Source organism: Aethalodelphis obliquidens, unplaced genomic scaffold (genome assembly GCF_003676395.1).
Source record: "Aethalodelphis obliquidens isolate GAN/ISIS:26980383/991018 unplaced genomic scaffold, ASM367639v1 scaffold13, whole genome shotgun sequence".
Taxonomy (NCBI): domain Eukaryota; kingdom Metazoa; phylum Chordata; class Mammalia; order Artiodactyla; family Delphinidae; genus Aethalodelphis; species Aethalodelphis obliquidens.
The window spans coordinates 490,201-511,224 of NW_020837957.1; the positions used below are offsets into that span (position 1 = coordinate 490,201).

At 34.7% G+C, this 21,024-nt stretch overlaps 1 protein-coding gene across 9 annotated transcripts in view; it reads left to right on the top strand.

Moving 5' to 3' along the window:
* ATG4C (autophagy related 4C cysteine peptidase) overlaps positions 1 to 21,024 on the top strand; it is a 134,967-nt gene that overhangs the window by 24,590 nt on the left and 89,353 nt on the right. For all 9 annotated transcript variants that reach the window (XR_003434296.1, XR_003434297.1, XR_003434293.1 and 6 more), the window contains exons 2-3: positions 1,173 to 1,311; positions 7,440 to 7,523. Coding sequence is in view for 3 of the 9 variants with exons in the window: in XM_027113957.1 (XP_026969758.1) it covers positions 1,236 to 1,311; positions 7,440 to 7,523 (160 nt within the window). In the remaining 6 variants the exon portion in view is untranslated. The remainder of the gene's footprint in view (positions 1 to 1,172; positions 1,312 to 7,439; positions 7,524 to 21,024) is intronic.

The window sequence follows — 21,024 nt, forward strand, 5'->3', positions numbered from 1 at the left end:
ATGTCCATTTCTCTCCATCTCCACTGCTCTAGTCCAAGCTACCATCTCTCTCCTCATCCTATACAATAGTAGTAAACTTTCACCCTTTACTCTTGTCCCTTTTCAATCTGTTCTCTGTGTTGGAGTCAAAAAAACCAAACAAACCCACAGAATCTGATTCTGATATTCCTGTTTGCAACCAGTTGCTCTTTGTATAAAGAACAAAACCCTTAACATGGTCTACAAGGCCCTGTGTGCTCTGGCCACTGTCTAACCCAATAGCCACATCTCATGCCACTTTTTTGGATTCTGTTCTTAGTTGCATTGGCTTTTTAAATTCTTCCAGTGGACCATGCTTTCATCTGTCACAGTTATAATGTATAATTAGCAGCTTCTAATACATATTATAAAATGGAATGCCTATTGTCAGAGAAACAAATGTATCAATACCTTTGAGTTGATATTTATAACCCTGAAAGGGTAATGTTCTGTGTAGCATTCTTTTCTTGAAAAGAAAACTGTCTGTGAATTATTTCAAATAAGCTCAAACATTTTCAGTTATAATTTGTTCGTCTTTCAGATTACATATCACGTATCTCAATTTTCCCTCAAGTAAGTTAAATACTTATAAGCTACATTTATTCTTATTTTAAAGTAAGAAAACATTGTCTTGTAAATTTAAGCCATTTGATTTTTTAAAAAGTGCTGCAGTAGGAAGCAAGGATGTATTGGAAATATAGGAAATGCCTTAATTAAAAAAAAAAACTAGGTTTTATATGAAAGTAGTGACTTAATCAATATAAGTGGAAGCCTCCATTCTGAAGATAGTTGCCGCTTCTTATATAATTTCAAATCACACTCTCTGATTACAAATGAAACAAGTCTTGAATAGTCTCACCAAAACTGACTTGTGTTACTAAGTTATTGTTCTTAATTGTGAGTGTCTGGGGGAGTTTATTGTTTGGTTTTGTGTGATAATTTTTATTGTTGTATATAAAATATACAACAATAAAATATATTTTGTAATTAAAATATTTATAGAGTATATTGTATTCTATTCTGTAAAATGAAAAATTGGTTTGCTCATTTCCAATTCAAGTTGTATTTAATCACTTAAGTAACTTTAGCAGATAGTGCACCATATAATACATACTCATTACTTATTTTTCTTTAACTTCTTTTCTTTATGTCAGAACAAAAGTCTAAACTTACAGAAGAATGCAATCAAGTGATGGCTTTTTCTTTAGAATCTGAATATGGAGGCCACAGGAACAGATGAAGTTGACAAGCTGAAGACTAAATTTATATCTGCTTGGAACAACATGAAATATAGTAAGTATCAAGATTTGAAAACTGTATAAATCCAAAGAAATATTTGAAGACATGTATTATCTCCTGTATTAAGTCACTGACAATTGTTGAGATTCTCTTTGAATGAAATATTTCTGTAAGGAATGTAGATAAGAATACTACCTGAAGAAAGAGCCAAATACCATCATAAACATTACTTAGAAACTCAGGCATATCATGTGGTCCTTTAAAAAAGAAAATTCCAAAGAAGATAGAATTTATTCAGGTGATGATAATACCTCAGGTTTTCAGACTCAGCATCAGGCAACTCATGTATGAACCATGAAGCAAGCAAAATAGACCTCTGAACACACAAAGCAGACCATTTAAAGTTCACATGCTGATGCGTATGACTTTCTTCTAGGACACACTCAGATCCTTATTTCTATAACTTAGTTACTCTTGATTTGCATACAAATCCAATAAGGATCATATGGTGGTTTTGAAGCCCACTTAAGACTAGAAACAAATTGGAGATGAAAAATCCTTCAAAGATGGAGAAATACTCAGCAGAACCAGTTTCAACCGGAAGAAGTTCATATCCATAAGATAGGAATGATAAAATTTAGTAAAACCCCTTAACAGTGCGAATTCAAGTAAAACACAATTGGCTGTTGGTTCCTGGTTCACTGGAAGTCATGGCCAGCTAGCTATTTAGGCAGTTAAAACTTGATAATAACTTGACATTGTATTTTGAAGATTATAGACATTAATTTTTTGAAAAATTGAGATTTAAATCATATACTACTAAAATTCACCTTTTTAAAGTGTATGATTCAGTGGTTTTTAGTACACTCACAGGAATGTACAACCATCATCACTATCTAATTCCAGAACATTTTCATCATCCCCAAAGGCTACCTTGTACCCATTAGCAACTACTCCCTATTCCTCCCCACCTCTCTCCAATCCCTGGCATCCACCAGTCTACTTTTTGCCTCTCTGGATTTGCCTATTCTGGACATTTCATATAAATGGTATCATATAACTTGTGGCCTTTTGTTTTTGACTCCTTTCACTTGACATAACGTTTTGAAAGTTAATTCATGTTGTAGCATGTATATATCAGTACTTCATTCTCTTATACGGCTGAATAATATTTCATTGTATGGATATATCACATTTTCTTTACCCACTCATTAGTTGATAGATGTTTGGGTGGTTTCCACTTTTTGGCTATATGAATAATGCTGCTATTAATATTGTATACAAGCTTTTGTGTAAACATATGTTTTCAGTTCTCTTGAGTATATACCTAGGAGTAGAATTGCTGGATCATATGTTTACCCTAAGTTTAACTTTTTAAGGAACTACCAAACTGTTTTCCAAACTGTTTGCACCATTATACATTCCTACCAGAAATGTTTGAGGGTTTGAATTTCTCCACATCGTCAGCAATACTTGTTAATATCTATCTTTTTAATTAGACCCATTCTAGGGAGTGTGAAGTATCTCACTGTGAGTTTGATTTGCATTTCCCTGATGAACATATGAAGTTAATCTTCTTTTTATGTATTTATTAGCAATTTGTATATATTCTTTCAAGAAATGTCCATTCAAATCTTTTGCATGTTTTAAAATTGGGTTGTCTTTTTATTATCGAGTTGTAAGAGTTCTTTATATATTCTAGATAAAAATCCCTCAGCAGATATATGATTTGCAAATATTTTCTCCCATTCTTGGATTGTCTTTTCACTTTCTTCATAGTGTCCGTTGAAGCAAAACTTTTACTTTTTGATGAGGTCCAGTTTACCTATTTTTTTTCCCTTTGTTGCTTGTGCTTTTGATGTTGTATTTACGAAACTGTTGCTTAAATCAAGGTCATGAAGATTTGCACCTATTCTTTAAAGAGTTTTTATCTTTTTAGCTCTTATATTTAGGTCTTTGATCCATTTCAGGTTAATTTTTGCATATGATGTGAGGTAGAGGTTCCACGTTATTCTTTGTATGTGGCTATCTGGTCTCAGCACCATTTGTTTAAAAGAATATTCTTTCTCCATTGACTGGTCTTGCCACAGTTATCTAAAATCAGTTGACCATAGATGTAAGGGTTGATTTCTGGACTCTCAGTTCTATTCCATTAATCTGTATGTTTGTTCTTATGCTAGTAGAACATTCTCTTGATTACTTTAGCTGTTTGTAAAATTTGAAATTGGAAAGTATGATTCCTCCAACTTTGTTCTTCTTTTCCAAGATTGTTTGACTGTTCTGGATTCCATGCATTTTCCGTATGAATTTTTGATCCTCTTATCAATTTCTGCAAGAAATCCAGCTGGGATTTTTATATAGATTTTAGTGAAATCTGTAGATCAATTTTCAGAGTATTGGCATATTAACAGAGTATTGCCATATTAAGTCTTCCAATCCATGGACATGGGATGTCTTTCCATTTATTTAGGTCTTTAATTTCTTTCGTTGATGTTTTGTAGTTTTCTGTGTGCAAGTCTTGGCACTTCTTTTGTTAAAGTTATTCCTAAGTAGTTTATTCTTTTCAATGCTATTTTAAAATGAATTTTCTTCATTTCATTTAGACTCTTCATTGCTAGTATATAGAAATACAATTGATTTTTGTGATTTGATCTTGTATCTTGTAAACTTGATAATCTCTTTTATTCTAATAATTTTTTTGGATTCTTTAGGATTTTCTGTGTGTAAATCATGTCATCTGCAAACAGAGGCTTATGTTCTTTTTCAACCATTTAATCTGATGGATAGGTTATGTGGTGAAGATTTCATTTATAAGGTCTGAACATTGTCATACAGGTACTCAACACATTTCAGTAGTGACCTAGGAATTGTTATTTAACCTATTATTTACATATGTGTAGCTTTCCCTATCTAGATATTTAAGTGGACATCATAAGATTATGGTAATCCCTAATCTCTGAAGAACAGATTGTTCAGGGTAACTACATGTTCTAAATAGTTTTAAGTTATAGAGTAGTATTTTAGTTTTATTTTTATTGGTGAAAATTATTCTAAAATGTTGAATGTATTTTCATTGTTTAGAGTTTGTGTAGTATGGATGGTTTAAGAAGGATTAAAATCGATTGAGCACCCACTAGTATGTTGTAGTTTATGTACCTTCTCATTTAAATTTCATCTTTCTGAGTTAGATATCTTTCTGAGATTTAAATCTAATATGTTTCTAAGGTATTCTTTTTTTGCAAATTAGAAAACTGAGATTAGGTGACATATTCAAGGTCATATATCTAGGTAAATCTTGAAACTTGTATTCAAACCCAGCCTCCCTTGCTCCCTATTCTTGCTGTTCTCTGAATACACTGAACATAATTTAAGAATACTTTTTATCAATGTCAATATTATTATATAAAGATGGAACTAGAAATGGCATAGCACTTAACAAAACTGGACCTTACTTTCTTTTCAAAAATGTTTCATTTTTGCTTCCCCCCCCCACATTTACATGACTTTATGAGGTATGTAAACTTGATTTCCTTTTTAAAATATTAAGAAGTAAATCATCCTACTGGGTGTTTCTGTTCCTCCAGAAAATCATTAGTATCTCTACTATTTCTATGCTCTTTGGCTTGTTTGCATCTTTTAAAGCCTGACTTGTGATTTTCAGATTGCTAACTTAATGGACTATCGGTTTTTTGGTAACATTTTGTTTATGGTAGCTAGGCTCCAAAGACGGTCCTCAGTGAATCACATCTTGTGTTGTCTCTTTTCTCATATGAATCTGGGCTGGCTTGTGTCTCTCTCAGCCAATAGAATGAGTTAGAAATGAAGCTATGTCAATTCCAGGCCTAGCCATTAAGAGACAACTTCTGCCTGCTGTGTGCACTATAACTCATTGCTTGTGTAAAATGTAGATCGTTGTAGAGCCTCAGGCTCTGACTTGTCAGATTCACCTTTCTTTTCTTTCAGAAGGACTGGTGACTGGTAAGAGGGTATACAGGTAGAGGGTAAAGCATAGGGAGAAAGAGAGAAGCTCCTCCTTAAAGGTTTTTTGTTTGTTAGTTTTTGAGGTTGTTTTTATGAAGTTCTTAGGATTTGCTTTGGAAATACTGCCTTTTGGGGAGAGGGGATTGTTATCGTTTCGGGGATTAGAATCATTCTCGTATGGTACTAATAATACTCCTATGGTACTAATAATACTCCTATGAAACAATGTCTATAAAGCACCTAGCTTAGTTCCTAGTGTAAAATAGATGGTCAGTAAATACTATTTTCCCATTGGAGTTCAGAGAAGAGAATGAGAGATAGGTGGGAAAAGGAAAAGATGTCTTAGAAGTGTGTGTTTGAGTCAGAAGAAGATTTAAGTGGATTTAAATGGGCTGATATTGGGGAGGATATTTTTGTTATGGAATAGTATGAACCAAATAGTAAAGCCCACTTTGAGTATAGATGAGAAGTAGTGGAAAAGATGGCTGTAAAGGTAATTTGTATCATATTGTGGAAAGTCTTTAGTATCACAGAGAAGTTCATTATAAATCTGTTAGGTAATGAATCATTGAGGATGGTTTTTGAGCAGACAAGTTACCTAATCAAAGCTGAGCCACAGGGAGATTAATTTGGCAGGGATATGTGGCATATGCTAGAGTGGGGAAAAACTGATTACAGATAAGCCATTTTGGGGGAGTATTGCAGTAATCCAAAGCCTGATTACTGTATTTGACTTTCCATTCTTTCTTTTTTTTTTGGCTGTGTTGGGTCTTCATTGTGGTGCTTGGGCTTCTCACTTGCAGTGGCTTCTCTTGGTGCGGAGCACGGGCTCTAGGCTTCAGTAGTTGCAGCATGCAGGCTCAGTAGTTGTGTCACGCGAGCCCTAGAGCATGCGGGCTTCAGTAGTTGTGGCATGTGGGCTCAGTAGTTGCAGTGCGCAGGCTCCAGGGTGCGCGGGCTTCAGTAGTTGTGGCACGCGGGCTCAGTTTTGTGGCTCGCGGGCTCTGGAGCACAGGCTCAGTAGTTGTGGTGCACATGCTTACTTGCTCCACAGCATGTGGGATCTTCCTGGACCAGGGATCAAACTTGTGTCCCCTGCATTGGCAGGCAGATTCTTAACCACTGCAGTACCGGGGAAGTCCCTCCATTCTTTATTTTTCACTACCAAACTCAGATACTTGCATGATTTTTATTATAAATACGTATTTTAATTTACTTGTTCTTTATGCTTATTTGTATTATAGTACTTAAGGGAGCACTTTCATAAAAATCACTCATTTAAAATTTTGTAACAACTCTGTTAAATACAAATGTTGGCCTGCTTAAGACTAGACCTAAGTCTCTTAACTCCCAATTTCAGATTCTTTTTATTTATATGTTCTTGCATTTTAGGAGCTGCTTTTAAGTCTGCCATTAGCACTCAGAAATTTCATACACTTAGGAATATTCAGGAATGTAATGGACAAGTGCTTTTCTTAGGAAATTGAGAACTATTAATGGCATCATAAAAAACCAAAAGGATAGTTCCTTTTAGATATAGACAGTTTAGTAGGAAGAAAATTGGAAGAATTAGAGTTTGCAACTAAGAGTTGAGGATTGGGGATTGGAAGGTGGAAAATTGAGATGAAAATGTCTGAAAGCTTTATACATCACTTTCAGAAATCCTCATTTGGCTGAAATGATGGGGTAAAAACAGATTTCCCTAGGAAACTTCAGAGATCCACTTTTATCATAAGCATTAGTGTACTGTGTGATCTTTTCCCTAAATTACTTCACTGGAATATTCAAATACTTTAAACCTTTAAAATATCTAAAATGGAAGAAGATATAAGAAATTGGTAACATTTGTTGCCTTTGGGAAAAGAGGTTGGTGTCAGGGAAACTGGAGTAGAATTTGTACCTTTTAATTTTTATACCATAAGAACATTGTGATCTGTTTGAAAATAAATTAAAACTAAAATTTTTTCTCTGCCATGTTCTTTAAGTGGGCAGAATGTGGTTAAAATACTTTGCTTTATTTGAAAGTAGCATAAGTGGCCTGTATTTTCAGTTCATTGTCAAAATACTTTTGCTACACTTGTAAAAAATGCACATCCATAATTGAGAATTGGTGATTTGAAATTAAATAAAAGAAAATGCTGCTGAACTTTTAGTCTGAAATCCTTTAATTGCAAAACTGTTTTTCTCTTTTTCTCATTTAGGTTGGGTGTTGAAAACAAAGACATATTTTAGTAGAAATTCCCCTGTATTATTGCTTGGAAAGTGTTACCATTTTAAATATGAAGGTAAGTGCTAAATTTGTAATCCATTTAAAAATCTTTGTAGAAATTCATTGTGTAATTGTTTTCATTATTTTATTTCCAGATTAACCTACTTTTGACATATTTCTTTTTGTTTTTTACTTCCAGTTATTTTTATTGTGGTAAAATACACATATCAAAATCTACCATCTTAGTCATTTTTAAGTGTACGGTTCAGTGGTATTAAATACATTCATAATGTTGTGCTACCATCATCACCATTCATCTGTAGAACTCTTCATCTTGTAACACTGAAATTCTGTACCCATTAAACAATAACTCCTCATTCCTCCCTTCCCTTCATTCCCTGGCAACCGCCATTCTACTTTTTATGCCTATGTTTTGGAATATATCTTTTAAAAACCTGTATTTTATGTAACACATAAAATACTGCCATATGGTTTGGGTTTCTTGTGAATTCCTTGAAAATAAAGTTCATACCGTCATACACCATTTGTTATATCCCTCATAATTTTGGACTTACCATATGAGTGCTAAGTAAATATTATTTGAATCAATATCTTAATATTCTTTATCAAGCTCTCTGATGATAATTTTAAAGTATATGATAATAATTTAAAGTATCACGTTAGTTAACGTAAAAAATGGTAAGTTTTCCAATTCTTAAGGATGCTCCAATTTCTGAAATTATTTACTGTATTTGATGTTTCTGAATTTTCATATATGTTCATCCTTTCTGTAATTATCATATATTTTCTTTTAATAATTTATGTCCCCTATTGAGTGCCTACTATGTGTCAAGCATCATGCTAAACTCTTTGGGAAATGTCTTTAATTCTCACAACAAGCCTACAAGGTAGATTTAAGTGTCCCTATCCTATGTGTTTGAAAGCCAGAGTTTAGAGAAGTTAAATAATTTGTCCAAAATCACACAGGTATTAGATGACAGAGTTGAATTTTAAACCAAGACTATGTTTCATTTTAATACTGGCATTCTTTGTACTATATGTCTTTGCTTGGTATTTTGTATGTATGAGTATGTGTGTTTTGTGTGTGTTTGTGTGTGTGTGTGAGAGAGAGAGAGAGAGAGAGGAGAGGGGAAGAATGTATGTGACAGTATGTGATTATCAAGGCTTGTATTCATTTTTTGGTTGATCTTTTTTGGTCACATCAGCAATTGTCTAAAGCCTAAATGGTTTGTAATAGTAACAGCTGACATTTATTGAGTATTTATAATATGCCAGACAGGATTTTTAAGTAGTTTACATGTATTAACTCATTGAGTCCTCACAGTATTCTTGAAAGATGAGTAGGAAGTTGATGGATAAAGAAGGCATGCATTTTAGGTAAATAGAATGGCATGATGAAAGCAATAGCACTGAGATGTTAGACAGTATATATAGGAAATAGAAGTGTCCAGTGTAACTATGGTGGGAGAGAATTATGAAAAGGATCAAATTATGGAGGAGCATCTTGAATGCTGTGCTAAAGAGTTAGGTCATTTGTTTACAGGCAGAGGAGAGTACGGGCTTTGGGGTGAGACATATGTGGGTTTGAATTTTGGCTCTTTTTGCTGATTAGTTGTTATTTTTGGCAAGTTATGTAATTTCCCTAAGTATTAATGATACCTATTTCGTAGGCGTTTAGTGATATGCCTCGTACATGTAAGCATTCTAAATGATATTATTATTCATGATAAAAGGAATGTGAGAAAAAGTTATTAGAATTCTTTTTAAGGATAGCATTATATATTTTTTGGAAGAAATACTTTGAGCAGTAAATGGATTCTTGGGGGTCCTCAACTCAAGAGATGAAAAGTAAATGATATAGGAGATACAAATGAGACAAATAGAAGACTGTTTTGTTTTGGACTAAGAGTCGGCATACAGGGAAAGACAAGGGTATGGGGCTCGGGAGGGAGAAAGGAGAGCGAGCCAGAAAGGTGGTTGGATTCTGCATGTCCACTGAGAAGTTTCCTTGATGTGCTCTGGTCTTCAGTAAAGTCAGGTAAGTTTATGAAATGCTTGGTGTAGGAAAAGTTCTTTTGGAAAGGGGATGGATTTGGCATCTGGAATGAAAAAGGCATCTCATATCATTGTAGGAGTTAGAAGAGGGAGGGGAGGAACCAAGAGAGTTTAAGCTGTGTAGAATTAACAGAAATCTGGGGGGCTAGCTTGAACTTCAACATGTCACAGAATTTTTGGTTCAAGCAAATTTTCTAAGTTATCAGAGAGATAGGGGGTGGTGTACCCAGCTTCTTAACTACAATGGTTATTATTATCCTAGGTTTTTGAACAACAAAATACCAGAATTCATTTAATTATTTTCAGTGATCATGTATTGAGAACATGCTAGCTAGGACATTGATCTTGCCCAGAAGGAGCATATGATAATCATAACTAAATACATGCTTTAGAAAAATAACTGATAGCAATGTAGAAGAACCATTGGAAGTCAGTTATCAGGCAAGATCTGATGACTCTGATATAGGGCAGTGGAAATGGAGAGGATTGACTTGAGATATTTTAAGGTAGACTCGATAGCATCTGACAAATGATTGGATTTGAGGTCATGAGAGAGAGAAGATAAAGAATACTTAAAGACTACTATCTTGGATTATAGGTAGTGTTAGTAACCAAATGTGATATACTAGAGGAAGCGTGGATTTTGCAGGGACATGTAGTGTTTGAAGTAGGCCGTTCAGAAGTAAACAGTCTGAATGAAGTAGGTGGTTTAGAATTGGTTGGCTAGTTAGTTTTAGTTTCAAAGAGGTAGCATTTGAGGCTAATGAATAAGGTCACACTGATGGAAAGTATAGGTGGAGAATATTCATCTTTAAGGATCTACTGATGAAGAAGAATCAGTGAATGAAATTGAGAAGGAGTAGGCAATATATAGGACAAAACCTATGATAGTATTTTATCATAGAGACTGAAGGAAAGAGATTTTCAGGAGAAAAGTTTGGACAAAGTGCCTAACGCTCAAAAGAGGTTAAGCAGGAAAAAAACTGATTAGAGGCTGTAGGATTTGTCAATGAGAAATTGCTGATGACTTTTGAGAGATCAGTGTCACTGGAGTGGTAAGGATAGAAAAGTAAAAGCAGTAAATTAACAGCAGCTCACCTGCATTTACTGAGTGTGGCTCTTTGTTATGCATGAAAGCCAAAGTGTATTCTATTTATTTATTTATTTGGCTGTATTGGGTCTTCATTGCGATGCACGGGGTTTCTCGAGTTGCGACGAGCAGGGACTACTCTTTGTTGTGGTGTGCGGGCTTCTCATTGCGGTGGCTTCTCTTGTTGTGGAGCACGGGCCCTAGGCGCACGGGCTTCAGTAGTTGCAGCATGCAGGCTCAGTAGCTGTGGTATGCAGACCCTATTGCACACGGGCTTCAGTAGTTGCAGTGCGTGGGCTCAGTAGTTAAGGCGCGTGAGCTCTAGGGCACGCGGGTTTCAGTAGTTGTGGCACGGCATTGTGGCTCGCGGGCTCTAGAGCACAGGCTCAGTAGTTGTGGCACATGGGCTTAGTTGCTCCGTGGCATGTGGGAACTTCCCAGACCAGGGATTGAACCTGTGTGCCCTGCATTAGCAGATGGATTCTTAACCACTGCGCCACCAGGGAATTCCCCAAAGCGTATTCTTTTAAAGATTTATTGGTTATGATATCAGGGTAGAGAAGAACTGCTTTTATAAAACATAAAAACACAGCCTATATAGGAAAATATTGATGTATTTGACCAAATAAAAATTTAAAAATCTGCATCACAAAAGACACCATAAAAAAGTTTAGAAACAAGACAGAGAGAAGATATTTGTATATGCTCTCTCATTCTCTTTTTCTCTCTCTCTGTATTGGTATGTGTACGTGTGTTTGTGTGTGTGTGTGTGTGTGTGTGTACATTGAAGATCTATCTGTCTGTTATCTCTTCATCTATATCTTGGACAAAGGATTAGTCTCCAAAATAATACGAAACTACAAAATAATATGAAAAACATGGACAATTCAAAAAAAAATGAGCCAAGGAAATGAACAGGTGCTTTTAAAGTAGAAACTTGAGTGGCCAAACATAAGAAAATGTTCACCACAGTAATAAAGGGAGTGCAAATTAAAATGAGATACTGTTTCTTAGTTGTCAAATTTGCAAAAATTTAAAAGCTTCATGATATCAAATTTTAGCAAGGTTGTGAAGAAACAGGAACTCAAACACTGCTAATGGGAGGCAACTTGGTACAACCTCTTCATGAATTTGAAAGTACTTAGAAAAATTGATAATACATAAACTTAGTATCTAGCAATTCTACCTTTAAGTATTTACCCCAGAGAAGTTCTCTGTATATGTGTGGAACACTTGTACAAGGATGTTTATTGTAAATTTGTTGAAATAAATTTGTTGAAAAAATATTGGAAACAAGTATGTGCTACTAGTGGATTAGATGAATAAGGTTATTCATTCATTCCAAAAGTATTTATAAGAGCCTGTTATGTGCCAGGCACTGGGGTTACTGCTGAAAGTATTGCAGGCACAGTACTTACACTCAAGGAGCTTACAGTCCAGTAGATGAGAGACATTAAACGAATAATTACAAAATTATTAATTTCATTATGATATTCATGATAAAACAGAAGTATAGGTTCTTATAAACAGAGACCAAATTAGAAAGGATGTGATTGGATCAAATAAGCAGAAAGTCCATTTCAAAATAGCTTAAAAGCAGTAAGGGTATTTATTATCATTCACAAGCGGAAGTCCTGACATAGGAATGGCTCTAGGTTGGTTAATCAGTGCGTCTGTGACATCATCAAGGACCCATGTCCTGTCCATCTTCCTACTCTGCTAATCTCAGCATATTGGTCTTATCTTCATCTACCTCTCCTATAGTAACAAGTGCCTATCTTAGTACCATGATAAGACATATGGCAGATATGGCAGAATCCAGTGGAAGAAGGACTTTTTCTTCTTTGTTTTCTTTATTGTGAATATGAATTTTTATTATTTTAATAATTTTATATTATTTAAAATCTTTACATTTTAAAAATTATGAATTACTCATATACAGAGAAGGCAAAAGCCTTGTGTATACACTTTCAAGAATAGTAATGAAATTTTATTAGACAAGAGAAGTACAACATTATGAATAAGTTTTAATCTCCTTGTGCTTCTACCCAACTGTTGTCCTTCCCATGCCAAAAAACTCTACTATCCTAAAGTGGTGGAATTTAGTGTTTCCTATTTTTGACCTTTTTGAAAATGAAAATGAACTATGTTTTGCTTCTGTGCCTTGCTTATGGCTTTTAAGTTTGTGTTTTTAAGATTTGTCTGCATTCAGGAATAAAGACACAGACCTACTAGAGAATGGACTTGAGGATATGGGGAGGGGGAAGGGTAAGCTGTGACAAAGTGGGAGAGTGGCATGGACATATATACACTACCAAACGTAAGGTAGATGGCTAGTGGGAAGCAGCCACATAGCACAGGGATATCAGCTCGGTGCTTTGTGACCACCTAGAGGGGTGGGATAGGGAGGGAGGGAGGGAGGGAGGGAGGGAGACGCAAGAGGGAAGAGATATGGGAACATATGTATATGTATAACTGATTCACTTTGTTATAAAGCAGAAACTAACACACCATTGTAAAGCAATTATACTCCAATAAAGATGTAAAAAAAAAAAAGATTTGTCCATGTTATGGGTAGGTTCTGGTTTATTTTTACTGCTGTATAATATTCCATTGTATGAATTACCACAAATTATTCATTCTACTATTGTTAGACATTTAGTTTGCTTTGGCTTTGCCTTTTTAAATAGTGTGTAATAGTACATTCTTGTATTTTTGTAGAAATAAGACTGTATTCTCAGAAGTTTTTGAAATACGACTTTTCATGTTTAAAAATATCTACATGCAGAATGAAGGGAATGAATCATTAGCCAGAAGAATATCGTATTTCTGTTCTTATCATCCACTTTATAGATTCTCTTTTCTAATGAGTTAACCCCAAACCACCTTCTTACACCTTTCTAGGAATTTTTTGGTATCCTCAGAGAGGGGGAGGCCCTTGTACTTAAAAGCATACAAATTTTAGTGAGTTAAGTATAATTCTGAAAACAGGAGGAATAACACTGAATAAGATCAAATACACATTTGAAAAGAGATTTAAATATACATTTTGAAAATAAGAGGAGTCATAATAATCAAGATAAGGTAAAAGGGAATTAGAATATTTGTTCAGAAAAACAAAGGGATTATGACATGGTGGAAGTCACGTATTAAGGATTTTTTTTGTTGTTAATGAAGTTTTAAAACTTTTGAAATATATGACATAAAGGTCTATTGATTATAGGGGGCTAATTTTCTTTATTATTTCTCCTATTGTGGGTATACAAACCCATATTATGGAAAGGTTTATTAATCCTATAATTATGGTATGACTTTGGTGAATTTCTATTTCATAACACTTGTCCTAAGGTTATTGCCCTGTTTTGTCATGACTTTCTTTATAGCTTCAACAGAAATATAATATTCTGTTTATCGCATTTGAAATATTTTAATGCTAACCTTTTCTCTCTGTGTGTCATTATGTACTCACAGCTTTTTAGATTTACTGTGCATTGGTCAGTCTCCACCAGATTTTCTCTTAGATGGTTCAGGACAGGATGGGCCCAGAGACCATTAAGGAAAAACTGTATCTGTGGTTATCTCTAGTATACCAGTTCTATCTTAGGGGCCCAAATGATTTAACATGAATAACAGAAATAAGGCTCTCTCCTTCCTAATTTTGGGGCTGAGGAGCATCTATAGACAATGATTCTAAACTATGGACAAAAAAAACCCAAAATAGTGCGTGGAAAAAAGGGGGAAAAAAAGCTTTTTAAGAAGTAGAGAGGGTAGCACAGAGGCTAGAAAATAATAAAAGTTTTTTCTGCACTGAAACCAGCCCAGGGTGGAGCTTTGCCTAGAGATCTCTTTATAGGACATAAAGGGCATGAAAGTAAGTTATCAAGGGGTCTTCCTTTACGTGCTCTTGGTTCTTGTACTATTCTTTACTATTTTCAGGGATCTTGGTTATTCCACATGTTGCCAAGATTATGCCCAAATGTTGTGGAAATAAGATCCCACAATTTGGAATTTTTTGAAACATGACTTTTGCCATTTAGTAAGAAAGGGTGTGCAGGATGCAATCAATTATTTATAGGTATATTACTTAATTTGGAAAATTTCCAGATCTTGTTCTGTTATTGATTTTTAATTTAATTCCATTGTGGTCAGAGAAAATATTTTTATGACTCTAATCTCTTTGAAGTTATTGAGACTTGCTTTATGGTCTAAATATGGTATAACTTGGTAAATGTTCTTTGTGTGCTTGAGAAGAATATGTATTGTTACTGGAATGTTCTATAAGGGCAGTTAGGTCGAGTTGGTTGAGTTCAAGTCTTCTCTATTCTTGCTCTGTCCTACTTGTTCTACCAATTTTTATGAGAGGGATATTGACATCTCTGACTATAATTGTGGATTTGTTTATTTCTCCTTGCAATTCTATCAGTTTTTGCTTCTTCAATTTTGAAGCTTTGTTATTGGGTACATTAACATTTAGAGTTGTTATGGTCAGTTAATGAATTGACCCCTTTATAATTATAAAACCCTTCTTTATTCCTGGTGATATTTTTTTGGTCTGAAATCTACTTTGTCTGATATTAAGCTTTCTTTTGCTTAGGGTTATATGGTATATCTTTTTATGTTCTTTTACACTTAATCTATTTTCTTTATATTTAAAGTTTGTTTCCTGTAGGAAGTAAATTATTGGGTCTTGCCTTTTTATACAATCTGATAATCTCTGCCTTTTAATTAAGTTGTTTAGACTACAGGCAAACCTCGGAGATATTGTGGGTTTGGTTTCAGACCACTGCAATAAAGCAAATATTTCAATAAAGTAAGTTGCACAAATTTTTTGGTTTCCCAGTACATATCAAAGTTATGTTTATATTGTATTATAGTCTATTAAGTATACAATAGCATTATGTCTAAAAAAATAATATATGTACCTTAATTAAAAAATACTTTATGGCTAAAAAATGCTAATCATCATCTGACAACACAGGGTTACCACAAACCTTCAATTTGTAAAAAACGCAGTATTTGCAAAGCACAATAAAGTGAAGAACAAAAACAAGGTATGCCTGTATTCACATTTTATATGATTATTGATATAGTTAGGTTTGTCTGTTATCTCACTATTTGGTTTCTATTTGTTAAATCTGCTCTTTGTTCCCTTTTCCTCTTTTTCTACCTTCTTTCAGATTGAATATTTTTTGATTTCTATTTTATCTCTTTGTTGGCTGATTAGCTGTAACTTTTTATTGTTATTTTACTGGGTTACTTTAAAGTTTTAGGGTATATCTTTAACTTATCACAGTCTACCTTCAATGATATTATACCAACTCACATATAGTATAAGAACCTTAGAGTAGTGTACTTCACTTCCCTCCTCCTCGTCTTTATGCTACTGGTGTCATACATTTTATTTATTTGTATCTTATACATGCCATAATACATTGTTATTATTTTTGTTTAAACAGTCAATGTCAATTACTTAAGTCAATTACTTAAAGAGATTTAAGTAATAAGAAAAATAATATACTTGCTCATATAGTTATCATTTTTGGTGTTCTTCATTCCTTTGTGTGAATCCATATTTCCATCTGCTAAAATCCATTATTTTCCTGCTTGAAAGACTTATTTTAACATTTCTTATAGTGCAAGGTGTGCTGGTGATATACTCCTTCAGCTTCTGTGTCTCTGAAAAAGGGTTTTGCTTTCATTTTTGAAAGATATTTTTGCTGGGTATAGAATTTTGGGTTGATTATTTTTTTTCTTTCAGTAGCTTTAAAGATGTTGCCCTGCTATCTTTTTGTTTATTTTGTTTCCAGGGAGAAATCTGAGGTCATCCTTATCTTTCTGTGTACATAATGTGGCTTTTTTTTCTTGACTACTTCTAAGATTTTTTTTTTTAATCACTAGTTTGGAACAATTTGATTATGATGTGAAGTATAGTTTTCTTCATGTTTCTTGTGTTTGGGTTTTGTTGAATTTCTTGAACCTGTTGTTTCATAGTTTTCACCAATTTTGAATTTTTTCAGCCTTTTTGTCTTCAGATATTTTTTCTGTCTTCGCCTCTCTTCCCTCTCCTTCTGGGTCTCCAATTGAACATATATTAGCATGAATGAAATTGTGCCACATCTCACGGATGTGCTTTTATTTTTTTAAAAAATTCTTTTTCCTCTCTGCGTTTTAATTTGGATAGTTCCTATTGCTGTGTCTTCAAATTCACTAATCTTTTGATCTTTTTCTCAGCAATGTCTAATCTGCCATAAATCCTAGTCAGTATATTTTTCATCTTGGACATTGTAGTTTATATATCTGAAAGTTCCATTTAAAAAAATCTTCCTTACTTATCTTCCTTCCTTACTTAATCTTCTACTTATCTTTTTGAACATATGTAATATTGTAATACCTGTTTCAATGTACTTGTTTGCTAATTCTAGCATTTGTGTTAGTTTGGGTTCACTTTTGTTTGGTTGAGTATTCTCATTTTGGCTTGTGTTTTCCTGCCTATTTGCATGCTTGATTGATTGCCAGACGTTGTGTTATTTACCTTGTTGGGAGCTGGATATTTTTTTATTCTGAGTATTGCATTGTGTGAATATGCCACACTTCATCCATTTTACTCTTGGTGGGCATTTGGATAGTTTTCCATTTTTGGCAATCGTTAAGAGCCCTGCTTGAATATTCTAGTACCTGTGCTTTGGTGAATGAACATGTGTATGGATTTTCATTCAGTATGTATACCTGGGAATGTAATTGCTGGGTAATAGGGTATTCATATGTTCAGCCTCACTATATACTACCGAATAGTTTTATAAAACAGTTGTGCCAATTTGTATTTCTACCAGGTGTGTATGCAAATTCTGCTTGCTCTCAGCTCACCAGTACTTGGTATTTTTCCATGTTTATTAGAGCCACATTTTATTTTAATTTGCGTTTGTCTAACTTAGGAAATTGAGCATATTTTCATAAATATTTTTCCATTTAAATATGTCTTCTATTAGATTATCTCTCTAGGTTTTCTTAATATATTCTGGATATGAATCCTTTTTTGGCTATGTCTATAGGAAATGTTGTCTCCTACTCCATTACTTTTTCACTCAGTTTATCTTTTGAAGAGCATAGTTCTTAATTTTAATATAGTCTGGTTAACTTTTTTATCTTCTTAAATGGTTAGTACTTTTTGTGTTCTGCTTAGTAAATCTTTGCTCACTTTAGGACGAGATAGTCTCTCTAGTGTTTTGAAGCTATCATTTCTATGTTTTTTCTCTCTGGTTGCTTCTAAGATCAGCTCTTTGTCTTTCATGTGGATTTCACTTTATTTCTACTCAGAATCATATATTTCTTAAAATCTGAAGAAATTTCAGCCACTTTTAATTATAGTTTTTCTCCATTCTTCTTGTTCTCTCCTTTTGCATCTCTGATAAGTCTTTCTGTTAGATTTTTTTCATGTCTCTGAAATTCTTTTTTTTTTTTTTTTCGGTACGGGGGCCTCTCACTGCTGCAGCCTCTCCCCGCGGAGCAACAGACTCCGGACGCGCAGGCCCAGCGGCCATGACTCACGGGCCCAGCTGCTCTGTGGCATGTGGGATCCTCCCAGACCGGGGCACGAACCTGCATCCCCTGCATTGGCAGGCGGACCCGCAACCACTGCGCCACCAGGGAAGCCCTGAAATTCTTGTTTTTTATATTTTCTGTTATTTTTTCTCTCTGTGCTGTGTTCTGAGTAATTTCTTTAGTTTTTCTGGTTCCTTGATTATCTTCTGAGGTTTGTATAATTTTCTGTTTAACCTATACCAAATTTCTATTTTCATTTATTATATTTTTCATTTCTAGTAGTTTTATTTGGTTTTCCTTTACATGTGCCTGGTCAATTTTAATTGTTTTCTTTTATTTGTCCACCTTTCAGTACCTTCTACTTTTTAAATATATGCATACTTATTTTATCCCATACCTGATAATTACAATAGTTACACTCTTTCAGAATTTATTTTTGCAGTTTGTTGTACTTTGGATTATTTCTCATATTAGCTTGTTTAATTGTGATTTTTTTAAAAAAATATTTATTTATTTTTGGCTGCATTGGGTCTTTGTTGCTGTGCGTGGGCTTTCTCTAGTTGTGGTATAATTGTGATTTTTGATTGCGATAAGCACCCTTGACTGAGCCCTCAATATTGCTAGCAGGTCTCTTCTATTTCCTTTATCAGCTTTCTTTCTCATTCTTTGTAGTGATTCTTTCAGGCATTCTCACTCTTCATAAACGTCTGCTCAGAAGTCTTTTCCATCATAGAAAACAAAAGCAAAGCAAAACAAATATTTATTGTGTATCTACTATGGACTGAACTCTGTGTTAGGCGCTGAACATTCAGAGGTCTAGAAGATAAACATATTTCTTCTCCTCTAGAATACTTGAAATCTGGAGGGGGAGCAGATGTAGATAAAAAGCATTCTAGATATAATTAGTTAATACTGTGAAAAGGAAAGTCAGTCAAAAAGTGGAATAGCAGGAGTAGTATTATAGTGGAAAGTCAACAAGACAACAAAGTTCATTTAGTATGAACAGTTTCACAATAATATTTAGAGTAAATATTAAGAGGAGACTAGATCTTAAAAGGATAAGGAATTAATCACTTTGTCAAGATAGGAGATTAGAACTATGTGTTTGGTGAGCCTCAGGATGAGCTGTGAGAGTTATGTGTTATTATATCCAATTTCAAACAAATTTAAATGTCTCCAAAGTGGAAATTTTGGACTTACTTGTAGTGCCATATTCAGTTTTCAGATATTTTTATTTGGAATTAAATTCAAACTCTAATCTTCAGAGAACTTCATTGATAATAGAGGCTTGCCATGTATTCGGGGTTTTTTTCTTAACATCTTTATTAGAATATAATTGCTTTACAATGTTGTGTTAGTTTCTGCTCTATAGCAAAGTGAATCAGCTGTATGTATACATATATCCCCATATCCCTTCCCTCTTGTGCCTCGCTCCCACCTTCCCTATCCCACCCCTCTAGGTGGTCACAAAGTACCAAGCTGATCTCCCTGTGCTATGCAGCTGCTTCCCACTATCTGTTTTACATTTGGTAGTGTATATGTGTCAATGCCACTCTCTCACTTCATCCCGGCTTACCCTCTTCATCCACCATGTCCTCAAGTCCATTCTCTTAGTCTGCGTCTTTATTCCTGTCCTGCCTCTAGGTTCATCCGAACCATTTCTTTAGATTCCATACATATGTGTTAGCATATGGTATTTGTTTTTTTCTTTCTGACTTACTTCACTCTGTATGACACACTTTAGGTCCATCCACCTCACTACAAATAACTCAATTTTGTTTCTTCTTATGGCTGAGTAATATTCCACTGTATATATGTGCCACGTCTTTTTTTTTTTTTTTTTTTTTTTTTTTGAGGTACTTAGGCCTCTCACTGTTGTGGCCTCTTCCGTTGCGGAGCACAGGCTCCAGACGCGTAGGCCCAGCGGCCATGGCCCACAGGCCCAGCCGCTCCGCAGCATGCAGGATCCTACTGGACTGGGGCACGAACCCATGTCCCCTGCATCAGCAGGCGGACTCTCAACCACTGCGCCACCAGGGAAGCCCTTTTTTTAATTAAAAAAATTTTTTTTTTCACATCTTTATCGGATTATAATTGCTTTACGTTGTTGTCTTAGTTTCTGCTGTATAACAAAGTGAATCAGCTATACATATACATATATCCCCATATCTCCTCCCTCTTGCGTCTGCCTCCCACCCTCCCTATCCCACCCCTCTAGGTGGTCACAAAGCACCAAGCTGATCTCCTTGTGCTATGTGGTTTCTTCCCACTAGGTATCTGTTTTACATTTGGTAGTATATAGAAGTCCATGCCACTCTCTCAGGTCATCCCAGCTTACCTTTCCCCCTCCCTGTGTCCTCAAGTCCATTTTCTACGTCTGCGTCTTTATTCCTGTCTGCCCCAGGTTCTTCATAACCTTTTTTTTTTTTTTTTTTTAGATTCCATATATATGTGTTAGCATATGGTATTTGTTTTTCTCTTTCTGACTAACTTCACTCTGTATGACACACTCTAGGTCCATCCACCTCACTACAAAAAACTCAATTTAGTTTCCTTTTATGGCTGAGTAATATTCCATTGTATCTAAGTGCCACATCTCCTTTATCCATTCATCTGTTGATGGACACTTAGGTTGCTTCCATGTCCTGGCTATTGTAAATAGAGCTGCAGTGAACACTGTGGTACATGACTCTTTTTGAGTTATGGTTTTCTCAGGGTATATGCCCAGTAGTGGGATTGCTGGGTCATATGGTAGTTCTATTTGTAGTTTTTTAAGGAACCTCCATACTGCTCTCCATAGTGACTGTATCAATTTACATTCCCACCAACAGTTTAGGAGGGTTCCCTTTTGTCCACACCCTCTCCAGCATTT